This window comes from Zootoca vivipara, chromosome 16 (genome assembly GCF_965207765.1).
Source record: "Zootoca vivipara chromosome 16, rZooViv2.hap1.1, whole genome shotgun sequence".
Taxonomy (NCBI): Eukaryota; Metazoa; Chordata; class Lepidosauria; order Squamata; family Lacertidae; genus Zootoca; species Zootoca vivipara.
This window is the reverse complement of record NC_142599.1, coordinates 20,946,294-20,968,478: the sequence shown is the minus strand read 5'-3', so window position 1 is coordinate 20,968,478 and position 22,185 is coordinate 20,946,294. Positions and strand designations below refer to the sequence as shown.

General features: G+C 45.0%; 1 protein-coding gene across 4 annotated transcripts in view; it reads right to left on the bottom strand.

Moving 5' to 3' along the window:
• The window catches only part of TPCN1 (two pore segment channel 1), a 57,207-nt gene that overhangs the window by 26,482 nt on the left and 8,540 nt on the right, over window positions 1-22,185 (bottom strand). For 2 of the 4 annotated variants that reach the window (XM_060269636.2, XM_060269637.2), the window contains exons 3-14: window positions 19,051-19,175; window positions 15,426-15,602; window positions 14,178-14,291; window positions 11,790-11,920; window positions 10,676-10,764; window positions 9,263-9,297; window positions 8,795-8,853; window positions 8,142-8,241; window positions 5,212-5,328; window positions 3,421-3,545; window positions 1,528-1,576; window positions 823-886 (exon numbers count right to left, since the gene is read on the bottom strand). In XM_060269636.2, coding sequence (XP_060125619.2) covers window positions 823-886; window positions 1,528-1,576; window positions 3,421-3,545; window positions 5,212-5,328; window positions 8,142-8,241; window positions 8,795-8,853; window positions 9,263-9,297; window positions 10,676-10,764; window positions 11,790-11,920; window positions 14,178-14,291; window positions 15,426-15,602; window positions 19,051-19,175 — 1,185 coding nt within the window. Of the gene's footprint in view, window positions 1-822; window positions 887-1,527; window positions 1,577-3,420; window positions 3,546-5,211; window positions 5,329-8,141; window positions 8,242-8,794; window positions 8,854-9,262; window positions 9,298-10,675; window positions 10,765-11,789; window positions 11,921-14,166; window positions 14,292-15,425; window positions 15,603-19,050; window positions 19,176-20,167; window positions 20,377-22,185 lie in introns of those variants that run through there. The other 2 variants (XM_035098067.3, XM_060269639.2) reach the window with 2 other exon arrangements.

Here is a 22,185-nt window from a genome sequence, read left to right as displayed (position 1 = left end):
CTAGAACGGATTAAGCCGCTTTGCTCCTATGCCTTCGCGGAGGCCGGGGAGTGTTTCCGCGACTGGGCTGCAGACGCGAAAGCGCTCCCCGGCCTCTGGGAGGCATCGGAACGAAGGCCCAGCCTCCCCGAAGGTATCGGACGCTCCAGTGTCTTCGGGGAGGTTTGGCCTTCGCTCCGATGCCTTCGGGGAGGCCGAGCCTTCGCTCTGGGCCTCCAGGAGGCATCGGAGCGAAGACCCGGCCTCCCCGAAGGCAACGGACGCTCAGTAGGCCTCGGGCACCTCGGTTTACTAACTTCCGGGTTAGGATAGTTCGTAAACCGAAAATTCGTAAACCAAGGTGTTCGTAAACCGAGGTTCCACTGTATCTGACTTTTAGAAGACATCTGAAGGCAGCCCTGTTTAGGCCTTTAGGGAAGTTTTTAATGACTGATGTTTTAATGTATTTTTAATCTCTTGTTGGAAGCCACCCAGAGTAGCTGGGGAAACCCAGCCAGATGGGTGTGGTATTATTATTTTTAATAAATTATTATTATTATTATTATTATTATTATTAGCTTGAACCCAGTCCTGCCAGTTCCTCTTCCCATGTAGGATGAGAACATTTTTATCTCTCCGCATTGCCTCCAAGGTGCTCAAGGCGGCGTACATAGCTCTCCCCCCTCCTCTTTTTGTCCTCACAACAACCTTGTGAGGTAGGTTAGGCTGAGAGTGAGTGGCTAGGCCAAGGTCACCCACTTCAACATGGCGGAGTGGGGGTTCGAGGCCCAAGTCCTAGTCCAAGACTCTAGCTGCACCGGCTCTGAAACCCCAGACCTTTACCTTTAAAAATAAGGAATGCTGTCCGTGGAAGATCATCAAACCAATGCTCCCGGTTCCTTTTAGCCTGGAAATGGAACAGGCCACAGAACAACCTTTTTTTTTAAGATGTCTTGGTTTCCACATAGTAGCATTATTGGGAGTAACAAGAGCTAAAACAAAACTGCACAAGACGCCTCTTCCACGAGTTTCCGCTATCTCCACCAACACAACTCTTCTTTGACAGCATATAAATCTATGCCCTCATCCTTCCCCTTTCCTAAGAATGGGCAAATCTGTCAATTTCTCTCTCTCTCGGTTCCTCATTTTTCAGCTCCCATCATTTCCACATCAGTCTGCAATGGTTTTTTTTAAAAAAAGTCCTCGTGAAAATTCACCAGCAATTTGGTGTTAATTGCTGCTAAAATACATATTTGCATGCGGTTTTTGCCTCACGTACACTTTTTTGCAAAGCAATTCCTTTTAATACGATGCATTTTATTTTCAGTGCACACCTCTCCCTGGTTTATGCATTGTTGTACACGTTTTACTCGGCACTGCGAAATTCAGAGAAGTGTGAGTTTCAAAGGATGGCTGCGTTTCGATTTGTGTATGGTTTCGGGAAGACCAATTAAGGTAGGTTTCACCTTCAAAGGTGAACTGAATAGAATGTCTCCCCCATCCTTAGCTACCCCACATCCATAAACAAACAACAACAACAACACTTACCTTCCATTTTAAACCAACAACTTCATAGAAATTGTACATATCCTTTAGACTGAAAGAGAAGATTGACCTCTGTAAGAGTTGGATTTTACAATCAGGGCATCGCTCATGTGAAATCACATTGCAGTACGTTTCCGGGCACAATTCAAAGTGTTGGTGCTGACCTTTAAAGCCCTAAATGGCCTCGGTCCAGTATACCTGAAGGAGCGTCTCCACCCCCATTGTTCAGCCCGGACACTGAGGTCCAGCTCTGAGGGCCTTCTGGTGGTTCCCTCACTGTGAGAAGTGAGGTTACAGGGAACCAGGCAGAGGGCCTTCTCGGTAGTGGCACCCACCCTGTAGAACGCCCTTCCATTTGTTGTTGTTTATCTGAAACAGATAAACAACTATGTGACTTTAAGAAGACCTCTGAAAGCAGCCCCGTACAGGGAAGTTTTTAATGTTTGAGGTTTTATTGTGTTTTTAATATTTTGTTGGAAGCTGCAGAGAGTGGCTGGGGCAATCCAGTTAGATGGGTATTATTATTATTATTATTATTATTATTATTATTATTATTATTTCTTCACTAAGTTATCCAGTCCAAAGACCTGAGAGTTCTTCGCTGAAGCTCCCTCAAGTTTTCATTAAGTCTTTGCAAAAACCAGGCGAAAGAGTGGGAATAGGGTGAGGAGCAACAATGGGTTATTTTCTGAGTAAGATCAGGCATCCCCAAACTTCGGCCCTCCAGATGTTTTGGACAACAATTCCCATCTTCCCCAACCATTGGTCCCGTTAGCTAGGGATCATGGGAGTTGTAGGCCAAAACATCTGAAGGGCCGCAGTTTGGGGATGCCTGATTAAGATGGTCCGAAACTGGAACGTTTTATGGAGCTGGTTGATGCACCTGGGAAATCCGGAGTCCAGGGGAAGGGGGGGTAGAATTAGATAAAAGTGGTTAAAGGTTATTAGATCGTGAAGCTGAGGCTCCAATACTTTGGCCATCTCATGAGAAGAGAAGACTCCCTGGAAAAGACCCTGATGTTGGGAAAGATGGAGGGCACAAGGAGAAGGGGACGACAGAGGACGAGATGGTTGGACAGTGTTCTCGAAGCTACGAACATGAGTTTGACCAAACTGCGGGAGGCAGTGCAAGACAGGAGTGCCTGGCGTGCTATGGTCCATGGGGTCACGAAGCGTCGGACACGGCTAAACGACAACAACAAAGGTTATTATGATAGAAGAAATAATATTTGAATGTATGGAAAAATTATGGGGTATAAATTGTGAGGCTAAAGGAGGAATTAGAGATGGACGAGAAAATAAATTTAGATTCGGATTAATTAATGAATTATAGGTTAAAGATAGTCGATGGTTTTTTTTCCTTTGTGTAGATTAGAAATGGTTGTGAGATAATGGAAAAATTGCGTTAGAATGATTTAAGATGATAAAGGAAAATTGCTTAATTTAGATTTAAAAATGGACCCAGTGTGTGTGTGTGGGGGGGAATCGAGGAAGTCCACAATGTCAAGTTAATGTAAGAATTGATTCTTTTTTCCCTTTCTTTCTTTTGATTATGTTTTATGTTTATTTTTGCTTTTTGTGTGTGTGTGTTGAAATGTTTGAAAATCAATAAATATTATTTTTTTGGGGGGGGAACTTTGCAAAAACCAGGTTCTCCCCTACCTCAATGAAAGCTTCTACTGTGTAAACGCATAAGCTACCTGCGTATTAACATTGCTGCTCAGAAACCTGCACTTGTTGCCAATTTGCCACCAGGCCAAGTAAAGCTCAGTTGAACACCATCCTTTGTTTCAGAATTAGGAGTGTTTTGATGGTCTTTAAATTCTTCATGGAATCCATTTCTGTTCTCAGTTACTCCCCACCCCTACCACCCGACACAAATAGAGGGGTCCCCACCTGACTAAAGGGGTATTGCTTTGATTCAGTGCTTTGAAGGTAAGGTAACGGTCTCGAGCGCTCATCCGAGGTTTATAAAACCGCATCAGCCCATCAAACTGCTTGAAGGAGATTCCAGAGGGTCTCTAGAAGGGAGAAAAGGATTTCCCTAAGTCAGTTGCCCACAAAACTTCTCAATCTGTCTTCCTTTTACAGCCAGGGGAAGAAACGAGGATAATATGTGCAAGTCGATATGCCCTATGTGTTCAGAATCAGGTCGGGCGACAGGAGCGGTTGCCAGGAGCAGGTCCACAAGGACTCGCACATCTTCGGTGAAGTTAACTATTCAAAGAAACAAGGCAGCTCAGGGAGCTAGGCCTATTGAGCACAGCAAAACTTCCCAGTGGCTCTTGCCCCAATGAGGCAGTTGCAAGGACTAAAGGTCCCCTGCCTTCCCACTGCCCCCAAAGTCTCCTCCTTCCCAAGCAATCTGAGGCTCCTTAGTCTTGCCTATCTTTGCTCTACCCTCTTCATACCTCTTTTGGTTCTATGAGAATAGGGAAGAGGGAAGCTGGTCGCAGCAGGAGGGGGAGACTCCCTGGCTTCTCTAGCAGCCTTCCTCTTCCTCGTCTCTGCCTCTTGGCCTCCCTCCTCTCCAGCCTCCTCTTCTGCCTCTGATTCTGGACTGCTCTCTGCCACAGACTCTTCCTGCTCACTAAACCCTGTTGCCTCTTTGGTGTCCAACATCTCCTCCTCCCTGTCTGCTCTCTCTTCCCCCTCTGACCACTCATCGTTGTCCCACCACCAATCCTCTGGCTCTTGAGTCTTCTTTCCCCAGCTGGTTCCCCCCATCGTTCCACGGCATCCAACCAGTCAATGACATCAAGATAGAAAGGTACACTCTGCTCACTGTGTGTGCAATTGAGACCAATGATAAAAGACACTGTTTATCAAACACAAAGGCAGCCTTTGGGTTAAACATATTATCTTCTATTTCGTTCCCAGATCTAAATATGTAATTCCTTGTGCTACCTTACTGTATTGACCCTGTGCCTATATCAATGATATTGATTTCTTGTAATTGCCTATCAGACTAATCTGTTACGCTTACTGTTTGAACGCTTATAAAAGCTAAATAAATAAGTGCTCTTTCTCTCTTTTTTAAGTATAAATGAAGCTGAACATTGTCAGACACTCAGCAGAAGTGCACACGAAGAAACCAAATCTAGCAAGAAATCCAATGGCTGTTTGTATATTTTGGCAACACAATTGATCTGCCAGTTACAGCAGTTTTTCTATCAACAGCACATTCACCTGCATGTCTTCTAATCAGTTTATTTTCATTTGCTGCACAATGTGACAACCTTTTTTGTTTTGGAAGGCCAGAACTTTAAGGCAGATTTTTCTGCGATAGATTAAAAAATAATTTTTTGGAAGGCCAGGATTTTGAGGCAGATTTTTGTGTGATGTATTAAAAAAACCATTTCTTAAAGCAATCTTGGCTGTAAAAACACTTTTAAAAACTGCTCTGATTTTATCATTTATTGATTGTTACTGTTGTTATTGATTATATTGCCTTGATGTCAGCCTTAAGAGTCGATGAGCATCATCAGCAGGGTAAAATATACCCTTCTGTATATATTGAGATCCATGAAGACCTTGGAGCTTCAGATCCACTGAAAGCAGCAGACTCCTGGAACACTCAAAGCTGATAAGAGCAGTGGTACTTAGCAAGAGTGCTGGCTGCCATGGACAAAGAATGGCTGCCTCGTTCACATGCACACACGTGCACACATGCAGAGAGCCACATACCTGTTTGCTGACAAGCAGCTGGTAGGCGTGTTGTATGGCTGTGCGCTTGTGAAGCAGCAGTGATCTGAACTTCTTCTTTTCGATATCATTGAAAGTATCAAACACCACGGCAAGTAGCTAAACGAAGAGGGAGGGGGAGGAGAAGTCTAACTACAGTCTGCAATTGGCAGCTGTCAAGTTCTACGCAGCACCAGAATGCGAGGAAAGAGCACCTTTAGGAGGAACTTTTCCCCATTAATCAGCAACGAGTCATTGATCAACAGAACAGGAAGCACTGTTAGCAACACAAAAGGAAAAGGAAACAATAAGCGACTTTCTCCTCCAACACTGTAAAAACTTTGGAAGCCACAACTTTAAACAAAGACAGTGTAACAGAATAGGGGGATGTGTATGTACAGTACAGTGGTACCTCGACTTACGAATGCCTCGACTTACGAAGGTTTCGACTTCCGAAGTCCGCTAACCCGGAAGTATTTTCGCTGCGTGCGCGGTCTGCACATGCGCAGAAGCGGCACACGCGGTCTGCGCATACGAAAAGCGCGAAATGGACTTACGAAATTTTTGACTTCCGAAGAGCGCCGCGAAACAGATTGCCTTCGTAAGTCGAGGTACCACTGTATGTGTATGACTGTAATTGTGTTTTTGTTTTAAGGGAGGGCATTCAATTTCGTTGTACTATTTAAAGTACAATGACAATAAAGTATCTATCTATCTATCTAGCAGGGTGGATAAAAATCAGTGATTTTAAAAAATAATTTGAAAAAACCAGATTTTTAAAATTATTATTTAAATTGGATTTTTAAAATAAAATGCTTTTGGAGGAAAAAACCTTTCTAAAGATAGTTTTCTATTTAAGTTACATTATAGTCCATCAGGAAATAAGGATTTGTTTTAAGTCATGTGTGCTAAAATTCAGTCTAAGCTTTTTTTAAAAACCAAACAAACGTTTAACCACATCCATTAACAAACATGGATCCCTATGCTATAATGTTACTGCTTTAGTTAAATAAATTGTTTAAAGTGTTATTAAGGAAATGATTGTTTTTCTCCTTCCAATAAAGTACAGCAGAAAAGTTGTCCAAATATAAACAGTTAACTTATTAAACCTCACAATAATTTCATAATTATCTGTCAATGTATTTCTAATAGTATAACCAAATCAGTATTTTTTGATATAACTGTAAAAAACTACTCTGAAAATTTATTATTCCAAAAATGAAACCTTCCTCTGGTTGTAAATATTAAAGATTATACCAGCAATAATGAGTCCTTCTGTAAAAAAAAATGATTTACATAAAGTCTTACTGACTAGTGATTTAGACTGTGATTTAAATCGTGATTTAAATTGATTTGATTTAAATCAAATCCACCCTGTGACTTTGAGGTCGGCACTTGAATTTGGCTGCAGGGAGAGGTCACATCATTGTTTGGGACAAACTTTGGAACCCCATCTGTACTGAAGAAAGTTCTCCAATCTGAGGTGTAGCAGGCTCAAATACCTCCCTCTGTAGCTGCAGCCTTGCCCATCATGGAAAGGGTCAAATCATAGTGGAGGAATACATGCTTAGCATGCAGAATGTTCCTGGTTGAACCTCCAGCATCCTCAGATAGGGCTGGGAAACTCTGCAGCTTGGAGAGCCCTTGCCAATCAGTGCACACTTTGTGGGATCAGTTTCACATGCTGACCCCGGCAGGGTCTTCTCAGTGCTGGCTCCTCAGTTGCCGAATGCTCCCCCCTAGTGAATCGCACCTGTCTCTATCATTATTAGCTTACAGGAGGAATTTTTTTAACACTCCTGTTTACCCAGGCAATTGGGTGGCTGAAGAATACTTGAAGGGGAACCTCCCAGAGAAGCCCTATGATGGAAAGCCACCTTATCCCAGGGAGGGAGGGAAGCATGCTGGATTCTGAGAGCACCTGGTAAATCATAACAGTTTAAAAATAAGCAGTGTCTCATGACAGACTTTGTTGGGATATTTGCATAAAATAAAAAGTATCAAAATATGAGGAAATGGGCCTATCCATAAAACAAAAATCCAGTAGTAGCTATTCCATACATCCCATTTATGCATGAAAATGACAAAGAGTCTTGTGGCACCATACAAGGCTTGCATATTCATTTCAGCATAACCCCTCCTGGACTAGATACTTAGAAGTGTTCTCTGATGACAGGGAAATCTAGTTCGCAAAAGCATAGGCAAAACAAAGTGTGCTCATCTTTAACGGTAAAGGTAGATGGACCCCTGACCGTTAGGTCCAGTCGTGAACGACTCTGGGGTTCCGGTGCTCATCTCGCTCTATTGGCCGAGGGAGCCAACGTACAGCTTCCGGGTCATGTGACCAGCATGACTAAGCCGCTTCTGGCAAACCAGAGCAGCACACGGAAACACTGTTTACCTTCCCGCTGCAGCGGTACCTATTTATCTACTTGCACTTTGACGTGCTTTCGAACTGCTAGGTGGGCAGGAGCTGGGACCAAGCAACAGGAGCTCACTCCTTCGCAGGGATTCGAACCGCCGACCTTCTGATTGGCAAGCCCTAGGCTCAGTGGGTTAACCCACAGCGCCACCTGCGTCCCTTTACGATGCTACAAACTGCCCTCATTTTTGCTTTTGCAGATGAACACAGCTCCTCCTTTGGAAGTTGCAGCTATTCCAGAGATCAAAGGCTGCCCCCGACTTTTGCAATTAAGCACCAAGAAATCACAGAAAGCCTGGAAAGAACAATTGTTCTAAAGAAGTTGCTAAACTACAACACCCATCATGCTTGACCATTAGCCATGCTTGGTGTGTGGGGAGGCGCAAATGAGAATTGTAGTTGGGCCAAAATGTCCCTCGCCCCTGTTCTAAAGAGAGTGGCCAACTGGAAGCTCAAGGGTGATGGACAAAGAAGCGTCTAAATGAGAAGGTCTGAGCCTGCAGCGACTTACCAAATTCATAATGAAGTACAGCTCAATGGAAAGATACACGATAAAAAAGACACAGGACCAGGAGCTTCTGGCATAAGAGGGCATCATCACATCTGGGAAACTGCAACCCAAAAGAGAGATAATCTAGTTTATTCAAAATAAGTCACAGGAGCTGTAGCTTGTTCCCTCGCAGAGCTACAATTCCCAGCACACTTAACAAACAACCCTTTAGTTTAGAGAGCAGGCAAGTAAGAGGTGGCATGACAGAGGTTTGTAGGATTATATACAGCATGAAGAAAGTGGGAAGAGAAAAGTTATTCTCCCCTCTCTCATAATGTCAGAACTTGTGGACTTCCAATCAAACTGAGCATTGGAAGATTCAGGTTGGATAAGAGAAAAGACTTATTTTGATGGAGCTTATTCCTAAGCATGAGTGACTTGGGAATGGTTTGCTGGAAGATTCAGGGCAGATAAAAGAAACCCCCTCTTCAGACAGTGCAAAATTAAACTATGGAACTCACTGCCACAGGAGGTAGTGATGGTCACCAACTTGGATGGGTTTAAAAGAATGTTCAGCTCCCAGGATTCTTTTTTTGGGGGGGGGCACAACTGTTAGTCATGTGCTTTAAATAACATGTGACTCAGGAAACATTTCTCAAGCTCAAGCAACTTACTTCGCTGTAGTCAGTAGAACGAAAAGATTCACAAGGCTGTTCTCTAAGGTGCTGAAATACTGCAGAAGAAGAACATCTGTGAGATGACGGAACTACTGCTGATTGTTGTCGCACAACATGCCCTGCATCATAAAACAACACATTGCTTCCAAGGGCTCCCTTAGAGGCTGTGTCTGTAATAATCCCCATGGAGTTTGTTTCCAATACAAACTGCAGGGAAGTCCCCTACAAAAATGCAAGGGCAGCAGCGAGAGCTTCCTTCCCTAATTAGAAGACCCTCTGGCCGCAAAAGCGACAGCTGCTGCCACCTAGTCTCAGGCAGGATGGCAACCCTTCCCCTTCCCCATCCACGGAGGCTGCAGCCAAGAGTCGCAGACAGTTGCCAATTTACACATTGCCCATCATGCTTTACAAATAACCCCCAAAGATCAAACCTTCAAGAGCCCCGTGAATTGACGCTTTACTTACAGGATCAGACTTGTTAGGAGAGAACAAATAAAAGCCTGGGGGGGGGGGGAGAGGGAGAAGAGAGGGGGGGAAATAAGCATCAAAATGATAAAAGGCATAAACTGGACATTCAACCAGCTGGCAAGTAGAAGCAATGTTGCACCATCACTTTAACGAGTCTCCCAGCATCTCATCTAGCTGGCCTGCGTAAGTTTATTTTGACACCTTGTTGGCACTGCCACCCACCAGGGGCGGCCCAGTTGGTTCTGGCCCACAATAGGAGAGTCCTTTCCAATCAGCACACACTTTGCGGAATCTATTTCCCATGCAGACCCACGACAGGGTTCCTTGGCTTGTGGAATGCCCTTCTCAGGGAGGTGCCCTGACTCCTGTGGGTTGCGATCCATGAGAGGCAGTCAAGTACAACATTCCTTGTAATGCTAGAGAAGACATGCAAGGGAATGTTTGGTCCAGCCAGTCGAAACTTCCTTTTCCTCCTGGCTGCAGCATCCTTCCTTTTGCATGTGATAGGTGGGTGTGACCTAACCTGTCCAGGTAACAAAAGGACACGCAGCACCCTTCCTCCTTTTTGACTTCCTTCTTTGTTTGACCAGCTTCTAGCTAGGACTGCTCTGCTAGCTCTCAGCTAGCAAAAGCACTGGGATTATTCCCCCATATGGGGTAGATCCACATGTACATATTTGTAACTAAGTCTGCCTTCAGAAATCCAACTGTGAACTGATGTGAGTAAACTTCTTTTATTGACTTTGAATAAGATTGTTGCGTCAATCTTAAGTTCAAGGGAACTTACCAGGAATGTACAGTTCAATCTATCTCTATAATAGTGAGAGGCTTACACGAGCCTGCAACCAGCTATCTGCTGTGCATGTAAAAAGGGGAATGTAACTATGCTACAGAAAGGAACTTGCTAGCGCAAGTTAGGAAGGATATTAATAAACAATATATCCTCTGCTGCCCCCCCCCTGAAAATTCCCACATCTCCATCATTACTAACCTTCAGGAGGAATTTGAAAACACGCCTGTTTACCCAGGCGTTTGGTGGCTCAAGAATACCGTCACTGGCCACCACGAAATCGTTGGCTGGAAGCCTGCTTTTAACTGTAATTGCTTTTAGAATGTTTTTATCTGAAACTGATTTTAGATGCTTTTAAAGGTAATGGTTTTTAGACTGTTTAACTGTTCTAGAATGTTTTTTTAAAAAACAACAACACTGTTATCTGTTTGCTGACCTGAGCTCCTTAGCTTCAGCCTCTTACACCATCTTCTGTCGCCATCCCCAAACCTGTTTTCACCTTGGCAAAGACGCTATTTGCTTGGCAGCCTGTGCCTTTCTAACAGAGTGCTGCCTTCTTTGCTGAAAACATCTGCGAGGGTGAAACTGCTCGTGAACAGATAACTCTTAAAGGTACATACCAAGGATAGCAAAAATGACCATGAAGAAAAGCAGCAGCAAGAGGATGTCAATGAATGGAGGAAGAGACTGGAAAATCTGCCGCAGGTTCCTGAAATGAAAGCTGAGTCAGGAGTTGGCTCAAAGCAAAACGTTCTTCCTTAATATTCCTTTCCATGCTTGTAAGACAAGGGCAGCCAATGGGGTGCCTCCAAATGTGGTTGGACTCTGACACTCATCAGCCCCAATTCCGCACAGCAAATAGGGAGAGTGGGAGTTGTAGTTCAACAATGTCTGCAGAACCCTTGGTTTTTCCCTTTGCGCCTCTACATAGCTCCATCCTTATTTCAGACATCATGAAATATTGGTACATCGCGGTGTTTAGCTGGGGTTACACTGTGATGCTGAAAACCAGATTATGGGAAGGCGGGGGGGTGGAAAAATGGGGGGCAGTTTTCCCCTTTTTTTCCCAAAGCAGTTTTTTCCAGAAAAGTTGGGTGTGGGTGTGTGGAATATTCAAACTATATCAAACTGAGTTTTTTTTCAATTTTTCGGGGGGAAAAGGCTGGGAGGGGGAATGGAAAAAACCGGGGAGAAACCTGTCCCCCCCCCCATTTTTCCGGTCTTTTTCCAGGTCTTCCCATCTCTACGCCCAATCCTAGCCAGGAGTGCTACACAGACAGGCCCGTCTTAACCACATCGAGCGCCGTGGCGCAAAGGTCCCTCCGCCGCCGCTCCAACTCACCGCGGACGCAGAGGAGGGACATGGCCTGGGCGGGGCAGGCGCTGAGGGTGGGCCGGGCTCAGGGGCGCCGCAGCGGGTGGGCCGGGCTGCCTGGTTGTCCTCCGGGGCGGAGGCGTCTGCTGGGGGGGGCGGTGCCACGCAGCGCAGCGCCCGGCCTCTTGTCCTCCTCATGCCCCCGACCTGACCCGCCAGGCTGAGGCCGGGATTCGAACCCGCGGCGGCAGCGGGAGGGAGGCAAGGAGCAGGGCGAGTGGGAGGGCGGCCGGGCTGTCTGGCGGGCGCAGCACAGATGCCGCGGGCACGGCACGGTGCCCTGGCGCATTGCACCACCCAGCCTTGCCTTAGGGCCGGCCCTGTACACAGAGTTCAATGGAGGCCAGCCAGCCCATTACCTTCTGACAGCTCCACAGTAGCGGCAGTCCACTAGAAATATGCATCTCAAGGCTCTCGTGATCCGGACATGGGATGTCTGACGCACCAACACCACGATTGCCTCTATAAACTGCAGCAATAGAACACAGCTCTGCAAGGAAACAAGACAAGAGATGGTGGCAATAAAATTTATTACCTGCCCTTCACTAGCAGGTCCCATGCCGGGCTATAACAAGTCAAAGTTCAAAATAATAAAAAAAAGGTTTAAACAAATGAGTATCGCAGGAATAGGGTGGGTTCTGAAAACACACATATAACCTAGAACGTCTACAGAGTAAAAGTCTACAGCATAAAAAACTGTAACATAAAATTTTTGAATTACAACGCATTAACGTAACTGGAGCGAAGCTTCTCAGCTGCCAGAGAAAATTTGGCTACCAGATGCATAATTTGTGGGTATTTATCAGCGAAGAGTTCAACTATCACTTCCTGGCGGGATCGGTCTGAGAACCAATTAAGAATAGGAGATTTAAAAAATTCTCTGGGCACCGTATATGTGCGCAAATCAACAAAAAATGCATGATGTTCTTAACCTGATTACACTCATAAGTGCATTTCCATTCCATAGGAGCTATTCCAAGGTTTCTCCCCTCTAAGTACACTGAAGGCTGTTTCTGTTGAAACCTAAGTCCAACAAAGACCCTACGTAATTGCGGAAAGGTCAGCGTCTCAAGGTTCCAGGTTCGATCCCTGGCATTGTTAGATAGTGCTGGGAGAGACTCCCTGTCTGGAAACCTGGAGAGCAGCTGCCAGTCAGTGTAGACAACATTTGAGCTAGGTGGACCAACAGTCTGGCTCAGTAGAAGGCATAGTCCCATGTTCTTCTGATCCAGCAATAAACAAAGTCATAGAGAAAGTAGCATATATTGAAAATAATTGGCCAAAAGTAAGGTTGCAGTGGTTTGGGAGGGTGGGTATGCACGGCAACAAGAGTCCACAAAAATGACAGTATAAGGCTTGGACCTAAGACTGATAATTGTAATCGCAAACCACCTTTTGCTCTGCGGAGTAACCCATCAACATCTGTAGGAAGAGAAAGAGCTGCAGATGCAAATGGCTAGTTCAGATAAACCAAGATTCAGAAGGACGGGTCATGGGACATCTTGCCAACACACACACACACACACACCCCTCCCCAAATTGCCAAACCACATAGCTCAGAAGCAACTGACAGAACAGATCCAGGCTACAGGAACAGTATTCCTATCGAGATACAACATGTGGGATGTAATCCACTGGGAGCAGTCAAATACAGCATTCCTTGTTTTGCTAGAGTGGACGTGCAAGGGAATGTTTGGTCCAGCCAGTCGAAACTTCCTGTTCCTCCTGGCCTGGAGCATCCTTCCTTGCATGTGACTAGTGGGTGGGCGTGACCTTTTCAGACCTGTTAAAAGGCCAAGTTACACTGCCAATATCTCTTTTCCATCTTCCTTTCATCCTGCGAACTTCCCAGACTGCTAACTGCAGTCACTAGGTCAACCCACAGATGGGGTAAACCTGTTTGTATAAGTTTGTAAACTTTAAGCCTTCAGCCTGCCTTCAGGGATCACACTGTGCTCTGCCTGATCGTGAGTAAATTTTCTTTTTATTGCTTATGAATAAGACTGTAGTGTCTTTAGTCTTTTAGGAGGGATTCAAGGGGTCTTACCAGGAAAATATTAGAACGCATTTCAATCTGGGCAAACCAGATTGAATTGTGTATTGTCTTAAGAAACTCACACGAGTTTGCAACAGGTTTTCTGCTGTGTAAAGGGGAATGTAAACTCTGCTAAGTAAAGGAACTTGCTAGCGCAAGTTAGGAAGGATATTAATAAACAATATATCCTCTCCTGCCACCCTGAACATTCCCACACAACAAGCTCTCGCTAGCTGCACTTTCCAGAAACAGTTGAAGAAATTTTTTTGTTCCAACAGGCTTTTCAAGCTGGATGAATGGGTCTTTATCACTGTTGGGGTTTTAGTCTTGTTTTACATTCATACCTCGGTTTAAGTACGCTTCGGTTTGAGTACTTTCAGTTTAAGTACTCCGCGGACCCGTCTGGAACGGATTAATCCACTTTCCATTACTTTCAATGGGAAAGTCCGCTTCAGGTTAAGTACGCTTCAGGTTGAGTACAGACTTCCGGAACCAATTGTGTACTTAAACCGAGGTACTACTGTAAAGGTATTTCTTACTCTCGTGTTTAACCGAGATACTGGTTTAGAAGGCGATAAATTGTTTAAATTAAAAGATAAGGTGGGGGAAGAGTGGGATTTGCTTTTGAGTAAAAAATAAATGTTGTAGAGGTTGCACTCTGGTTCCTGCAACAGTGCAGATCAGTTAGGTGAGAAGGTTACCAGCAGTCTACCTTGACCATGGTCCTTTTGTGTCGAATGTAGGTGTGCAGGCCCAGCCATCTCATCTTCATAGAGAGCTCAAACACCACGACAGTCAGGGCAAGCAGCTCCAAGGTCGCGTGGATCTGTAACCAGGCAGGCAAAGAACAACATCATCAGTTCAACAAACTGGCTTTGTTCTTTCACCAATTTAAATTCGTTAAAACCTAGTACTCAAGTAGGAATCCATCATTCTGTGGAAATCTGTTCCTCTTCCCCACCCCCACCACCAGAACTGGAAAACATGGGTATAGATTAGCAAAATGATCCTTTCCATTTTAAAAGACCAAACTATACACAATGTTAAATGCAACCCTGTACACCTGAAGGAGCATCTCTACTCCCGTCATTGAGCCCAGACACTGAGGTCCAGCTCCGAGGGCCTTCTGGTGGTTCCCTCACTGTGAGAAGTGAAGTTACAGGGAAGCAGGCAGAGGGCCTTCTCGGTAGTGGCACCCACCCTGTGGACTGCTCTCCGACCAGATGTCAAGGAGATAAAGAACTACATGAATTTCCAAAGACAACTAAAAGGAGCCCTGTATCAGGATGTTTTTAATGTTTGATGTCTCACCGTGTTTTTATATTATGCTGGGAGCCACACAGAGTGGCTGGGGCAACCCAGTCGGGTGAGTGGGGTATTGTTGTTGTTAAATGTTGTCACGCATTTAACACGCCATATTTTTTTTATTCAAACAGCAGCTGTTGGCAGATGGGAGGCTTATAATAATTAGAAAGGAGGTGAGTCGGCCACAGAGGATGGGCTTCTAGGGTCACTCTGGAGAAGGTGTGCCGGATGAACATCAAGAAGGAGTTGCTCTCTATGCTCTGGAGCTAAGCATTTGGGAACACAAGGCCCTTTAGTTACACTGTACCCCTGTATATCACCCAAATTTTACAAATAAACATGGTTCGAAGATGCAGACAGGACAGACTCAGCTATACAGCTGCAAATAAAAATGTTTTAAGTGTGGTGTAAAGTGCATTACACAAATGTGACACTAGGCGGCAACGGTGAGTTATGGCAAATTCAATATTTTTTTTTTCAAAACGTGGGTGTTTTTGTTTTTTTTTAAAAAAAAAGCATCTTCACATTTTTTTAATGTGTCTAGATTCCACCAGCGGCTGCATTGGCCCATCAACTGCATTGCATAGCCAATCTTCAATTTCCTGCCCACGTCCGCTAAAGCCCTTCCCCTCCGCCCGATTCTGAAGATACTTACATAGATGCCGAGGCGAAGCATAGGGACCGCAGGCGCCTCACAGAGGGAAAGCATCAAGAGCATCAACGCTGTGGTCAGCTCCATTAGGTAGAAGGGATGGTTGTGTACAAAGAGGTAGGCAGAGAGCGCTTTGGCATCCTTGGGGTGCGTGAAGAATTTGTCGTTGTTTTCTCCTTCCTGATTTAGGGTTTTAATCAACAAAATCCACACACATATAAATACGCTAGAGGCAGCAAGCCCAGTGTGGTATGTAAGTCAGCTGTTCCCAAAACCTTTCTTCCACATGAGGGCCCGCATGAGGGTCTTAGCAGCAACAAACAGACAATACGGTAATGTTAGCAAAACAATGAAAAGGTAAACCACCGTGAAGTGCAAATATATAAATGTATATGCACCAACAACCTTCATATATACAAGGAGTTTCAAAAATGTGTACAAAATCTCATGCCCGAGGTCTTAAATGTCCAGTCCGCCCCCTAAGGAAACCATTCCTGTGAAACGGGGAAGAAGCTGGCCACCCGTCGGATGAGATAAGAACGCATGGGAAGAGATAAGAACGCATGATACATCATAGCACTTTACTATCGGACTTGATTATTGCACTTTATACTGGACTTTTAAGACCTCGAGCATGAGATTTTGTACACATTTTTGAAACTCCTTGTATATGTGAAGGCTGTTGGCGCATATACATTTATATATTTGCACTTCACGGTGGTTCACATGAGGGTCTCGGCAGACCACTTTGTGAAGCGAACAAAGAAAAGCTTTTCTCCTTATCTCGTAATGCTAGAACTTGTAGACAGCCCGTGAAGGTGGACGTTGGCAGATTCAGGCCAGATAAAAGAAAATACTTCTTTTATGTATAAAACATGCTCAAATGTATGCTGGAAATGTAAAGAAAAAGAAGGCACCTTTGGTCATATGTGATGGAATTGTAAGGTGGTAAAGGGATTTTGGGAAATGATATACAATGAGTTGCAAAAAAAGAAGAAGTTGAAAATAACTTTTGTTAAAAAGCCTGAAGCCTTCCTTTAAGGAATTCTAGGTGCCGAAATCCCAGAGGAGCAGAAAAAAAAACTATTTATGTATGCGACCACAGCTGCACAGATGTTACTGGCCCAGAAATGGAAAGAAGATAAAATTCCTACCAGAGAAGAATGGCAGATGAAGTTAATGGACTATGCTGAAATGACTTAAATGACCGGAAGAGTCAGAAATCAGGAAGACCAAAATTTTAATAAGGAATTGGGGAAATTTATAACTTACGGTATCTTAAAGACCACTGTAAACAGTTAAAATCGATAGTCGGATTGGAATAGCACTTGTAGTTTAAGGTTGATTCTGGACATAATGGAAGAAGTAAAGGGTTTGGATTATCATAGAAGACTGATGGCTGAGAGCAGCTGCCGAGACCACATTAACACCGGTCCTGAAGACCTACATTGGCTCCCAGTATGTTTCCGAGCACAAAAGTGTTGGTGCTGACCTTTAAAGCCCTAAACGGCCTCAGCCCAGTATACCTGAAGGAGCGTCTCCACCCCCTTCGTTTAGCCCAGACACTGAGATCCAGCACCTTCTGATGGTTTCCTCACTGTGAGAAGCAAAGTTACAGGGAACCAGGCAGAGGGCCTTCTTGGTGGTGGCGCCCACCCTGTGGAACACCCATCAGATGTCAAAGAAATAAACAACTATCTCATGTTTAGAAGACATCTGAAGGCAGCCCTGTTTAGGGAAGTTTTTAATGACTGATGTCTTAATGCATTTTTAATATTTTGTTGGAAGCTGCCCAGAGTGGGGTATAATTATTATTATTATTATTATTATTATTATTATTATTATTATGCGGGAGAAAGTGCTTAATAATAGAACCCACATGGGGGAGGATGGAAGTCCAGGAGATTCCTTGGAATCTTGTTTTTTATTATTTACTAGCTGATCCGGCCACGCGTTGTGTGGCGTTGTATTTTAAGTTAGGAAAATAGGAAGTAAGTTAGTCAATGTTATGTTTGATATACCTCTGTAAGATTTTAAGTTGAAAAAACAAATAAATACTTGTTTTAAAAAAGAGAAAAAGAAAATACTTCACGCAGTGCATAGTCGAACTATGAAACTCACTTCCACAGGAGGCAGTGACAGCCACCAGATTGGATTGTTTTAAAAGATGACTGGGGGTGGGAGATAAGACTATCGATAGCTACCAGCCATGATGACAATTGTTCTGCCTCCACAGTTGGAGGGACTAATGCAAACGAATACCAGTTGCTGGAAACCGCAAGAGGGGAGAGGGTTCTTGCGCTCTGATCTGACTTTCAGGATTTGCATTTTGGATGGCCCATGGGGACAAGAGTACCGTATTTTTCCATGTGTAAGACTAGGTTATTTTCTTGAGAAATTAAGCTCAAAAATTGTGGTTGTCTTAAACATGGATAGTGTTGAGGTCGGAAGGGCGATTGGGCGGCTGCCGCGAGCCGTAGATTTCCCTGGGCGTTTTGGCGGGTGATTGGTTGTTGCGGCAAGTTCCACAGGCTATAGGCTGATGCGGCAATTGGGTGGGCGACTGGCGCTTGATGTCGGCGAGCATGCAGACGATTGGTCGCTTTGTCGGTGTGCGTGTGATTGGCTGTGTTGGTCCCGCGGGTGAGCGATTTTCGGCAACCCCCTCCCCCCCAAAAAAACAAGTCTTGGCAATGCCCCCCTTTAAAAAGCTCAACAACTCTGGGCAATTCCCCCCCCCATTTTCTCAATTTGGAGTCCCCCCCCCAAAAAAAGGGGGCATCTTATACAAGGGGGGCGTCTTATACACAGAAAAGTACAGTTCTCTCTTTTATCTGTCTTATCCACTGTGTTTATCTTTACCCACCACTGAAGATAATGCCTGGGTTCTGCCAGCCCAAACCAGCATAATTTGGGCATGTTTTTAGGCCGCGAAGATCTTCCTTAGCTTGCACAGTGGTGCAGATCTACGGGGCAAAAAAAAGGGAACTCTCTAATAATGTTATTACATTATTGGATAAAGTTAAAAGGGCCCTTGACCATCAGGTCCAGTCGTGTCCGACTCTGGGGTTGCGGCGCTCATCTCGCATTATTGGCCGAGGGAGCCACCGTTTGTCCGCAGAAAGCTTCTGGGTCATGTGCCCAGCATGACAAAGCTGCTTCTGGCGAACCAGAGCAGCACACGGAAACGCCGTTTACCCTCCCGTCGGAGCGGTCCCTATTTATCTACTTGCACTTTGATGTGCTTTCGAACTGCTAGTTGGGCAGGAGCTGGGACCGAGCAACGGGAGCTCACCCCGTCGCGGGGATTCGAACCGCCGACCTTCTGATCGGCAAGCCCTAGGCTCTGTGGTTTAACCCACAGCGCCACCTGGGTCCCTACATTATTGGATACAACTCTCTAATAATGTTATTACGTCCAAGTGACAAATGCAACATCACGTTTTCCTTGCAGGGACAGGAATAAGGAGCAAGGGGGGGGGGGAACAAACAGCAAGCAGGTTCAGTGAGGACCACTGAAAGTGGCTGGAATCCGGAGTGCTTCAAGGAATTCAGTTTGCCAGCCATACACCCTCTTATTTCACACCCTCGCCTTTCTCTGCCAGGTAATGCAAAGAAAAGGGCCCACCTGGAGGTAAATTGCCGACTCCTGGTAGTTCATTTCCCAATTTTGTCCTCCGCAGCTCGGTCGAGGGTGGCAGTCCCCAGCGGCTGGGCTGGACGTGTCGCTGACCAAGTCATAGTTGCCTCCATCTGGGTCAAAAGGGGGAAAGAGAGGGGAAAGGTCTCTTTATTGTCACGCTTTAAGCCTAATAGGGCTTAAACGGCTTTGGGCCAGTACCCTGTTTCTCATATTTTAAGACATACCCATAAAATAAGCCATAGCAGGATTTTTAAGCATTCAAGGAATATAAGCCATACCCCGAAAATAAGACATAGTGATAGGCGCAGCAGCAATGCTGGCCGCAGCAGCAGGAGGAGGAAAAAAATAAGACATCCCTTGAAAATAAGCCATAGTGTGTTTTTTTGAGGAAAAAATAAATATAAGACATGTCTTATAATATGAGAAACACGGTATACCCGAAGGAGCGTCTCCACCTACATTGTTCAGCCCGGACACGGAGGTCCAGCTCTGAGGGCCTTCTGGTGGTCCCCTCACTGCGAGAAGTGAGGTTACAGGGAACCAGGCAGAGGGCCTTCTCGGTCGTGGCTCCCTCCCTGTGTAATGCCCTACCATCAGATGTCAAGGAGATACAGCTATTTGACTTTTAGAAGACATCTGAAAACCCAGTCAGATGGGCAGCAAGCAAGCAAGCTAACAAATAAATTATTATTATTAGGTGGAATTGCCAATCTTCATTCATTCACTTTTTATAAAGGCATCCACAATGACACCAGCCTGCATCCTTGAACACTGACAATGCGGCTTGCTAGCCAAGGTGGAGGAAACGTGTGTGTGTGTGTGTGTGTGTGTGTGTGTGTGTGTGTGTGTGTACCAGCCTAATGTACAAATGTGAAATTGACACACATTCTTCTGCCCACTTTTGCCTCTGGGCCACATCTCCCCCAAACAAAACAAAAAAAACCATTTCCCACCCCCGAGCTAAAGCCTTGCAAAGTTTGTGGAACACAGAGAGAGAAGCTGCGAGGAAACAGGGGTCGATCCGTCGCACAGATGGCAACGCTGACTCCACGCCCCTGTGACTTATCCCAAGAGGTCCATCCAAGCCAGCTGTCTCGCTTACGCCAGGCCTGCGGAATGATAGTTGAGGGATGCAAGCATCTCCATTCATCTGAGTGTTGGAAGCCGTTCTGGCAGGCCTCTAGATAGGAACAGCTTCCATATGCCGTCATAAAAAAAAGGAAGGGAAAAGCAAATGTTTACTAACTCACGAGCTTCAGCTGGCTAACAGGCTGAACAAACCCCTGCCTTTGAGATTCAAACAAAACGTTACATGCACCGTTCCCAATTTAGGTCTCGGCGCCTAGCCACATAGACCGTGCAATAAATTCAAATACTACAATAAAATAAACCGTCCATATGATGGAGCACGAGATGGAGTAAGAGGTGGAGGACAAAGACAAAATTATCATGTCACTGGGCACGGCTTCTTTATCAGTCCCTGCACAGACACCTCCAGCCTTTCCCAATTGTGTTTTGAGACTTTCTGATACATCATCGCTCCCAGTTAAGACTTCTGCCTTTTATAAATAGGCAGAACAATCTTTGATCAACTTAGGTATTGTAAAAAAAGCCCCAAAGCAGTTGCCAAAGAGGAGCAGGAAAGACAAAACCACGAGGAGAACCAAGCCTTGCTGAATAGCAGCAAGTGAAAATACATGCAAACAGATGGGGAGTACTTGTAGCTCGCTGTAAGAATTTGGCGCCAAAGTAAGCAGGAATTCTTCAAACCTATGCAGAAATGATTGCCAAAGGGAAAATATAATAGTTCCTGTCTTCCAAATGCAATCGATTCTGTCCAGCATACACATTCACTTTCTTTCTCTCTCTCTCTCTCTCTCTCTCTCTCTCTCTCTCTCTCTCTCTCTCTCTCTCTCTCTCCACCCTGTACTAAATGGGCCAAGCTTGGGCGGGTCTGTCAAAAAGAGATCACGCAACAGGCTTGCTCGTCTCCGGCACTGCAAAGTCAGGATTTCTTCTTCTGAACACACACAGAGGAAAGACAAGCTGACAGAAGCAGATCGACCTGTTTGAAAGCTGTTGTTTGGCTGACAGAACCACAACACAGTGATTTATTTTGGAAAACTCCCGTGGCATCTTTCAGAATTTAAACTTTCAGGGAGGCAGACACCAAAAGGTAGCAATATATATAGATATTTTCAAACAGTTTGCACCTCTTGAGGTATTAATCCAAGACCTCCCAGTTTTTTCCTCTGTCCTAAATTCATATGGTCTAAACCACTGAGCCTCTTGGGCTTGCTGATCAGAAGGTCGGCGGTTCGAATCCCCGCAACGGGGTAAGCTCCCGTTGCTCAGTCCCAGCTCCTGCCAACCTAGCAGTTCGAAAGCACGCCAAAAAGTGCAAGTAGATAAACAGGTACCGCTCCGGCAGCAAGGTAAACGGCGTTTCCGTGCGCTGCTCTGGTTTCGGTGTTCCGTTGGACCAGAAGTGGATTAGTCATGCTGGCCACATGACCCATAAAAACTGTCTGTGGACAAACGCCGGCTCCCTCGGCCTGTAAAGCGAGATGAGCGCTGCAACCCCAGAGTCGTTTGCGACTGGACTTAACTGTCAGGGGTCCTTTACCTTTTAAATTCATGAAGATGCTGATGTTGTTTATACGGAATTCCCAGCTCATTTACTCAATCAAACATCACTATAAAGATCTATCCCAGCTACGGTACACTTCCAAGGCACATCTCTCTGTGGGGATGTTTGCAAATACAGAGAACTTGATTCCCTTGCAAGTTTATTTTTTATTTCATTTATTGTCGGCCTAGTTTAAATTCTAGTACAGCAAGCCACTTAAAACTCTACACACCTGCTTCTTTGAAAAGGCGAAAACTCCCTGGTGATTCAGCACATGTGTTGCATTTATAGGTCTATGAAGTAAGACTTTAATATGCAGTACAACGCCAATGCGTGAAAGAAAGCCCTTCTCCACACAGGAACCCAAAATGCTTTTCCTGTGCAGCCTAAGCAGGAACAGTGAAGAACATTATCGTTAATTGTTGTAGCTTGTCTTCATTTACTCTACCTCACTGCCCTGCTCACAGTTGTGAAGAATATCCCTACATTAT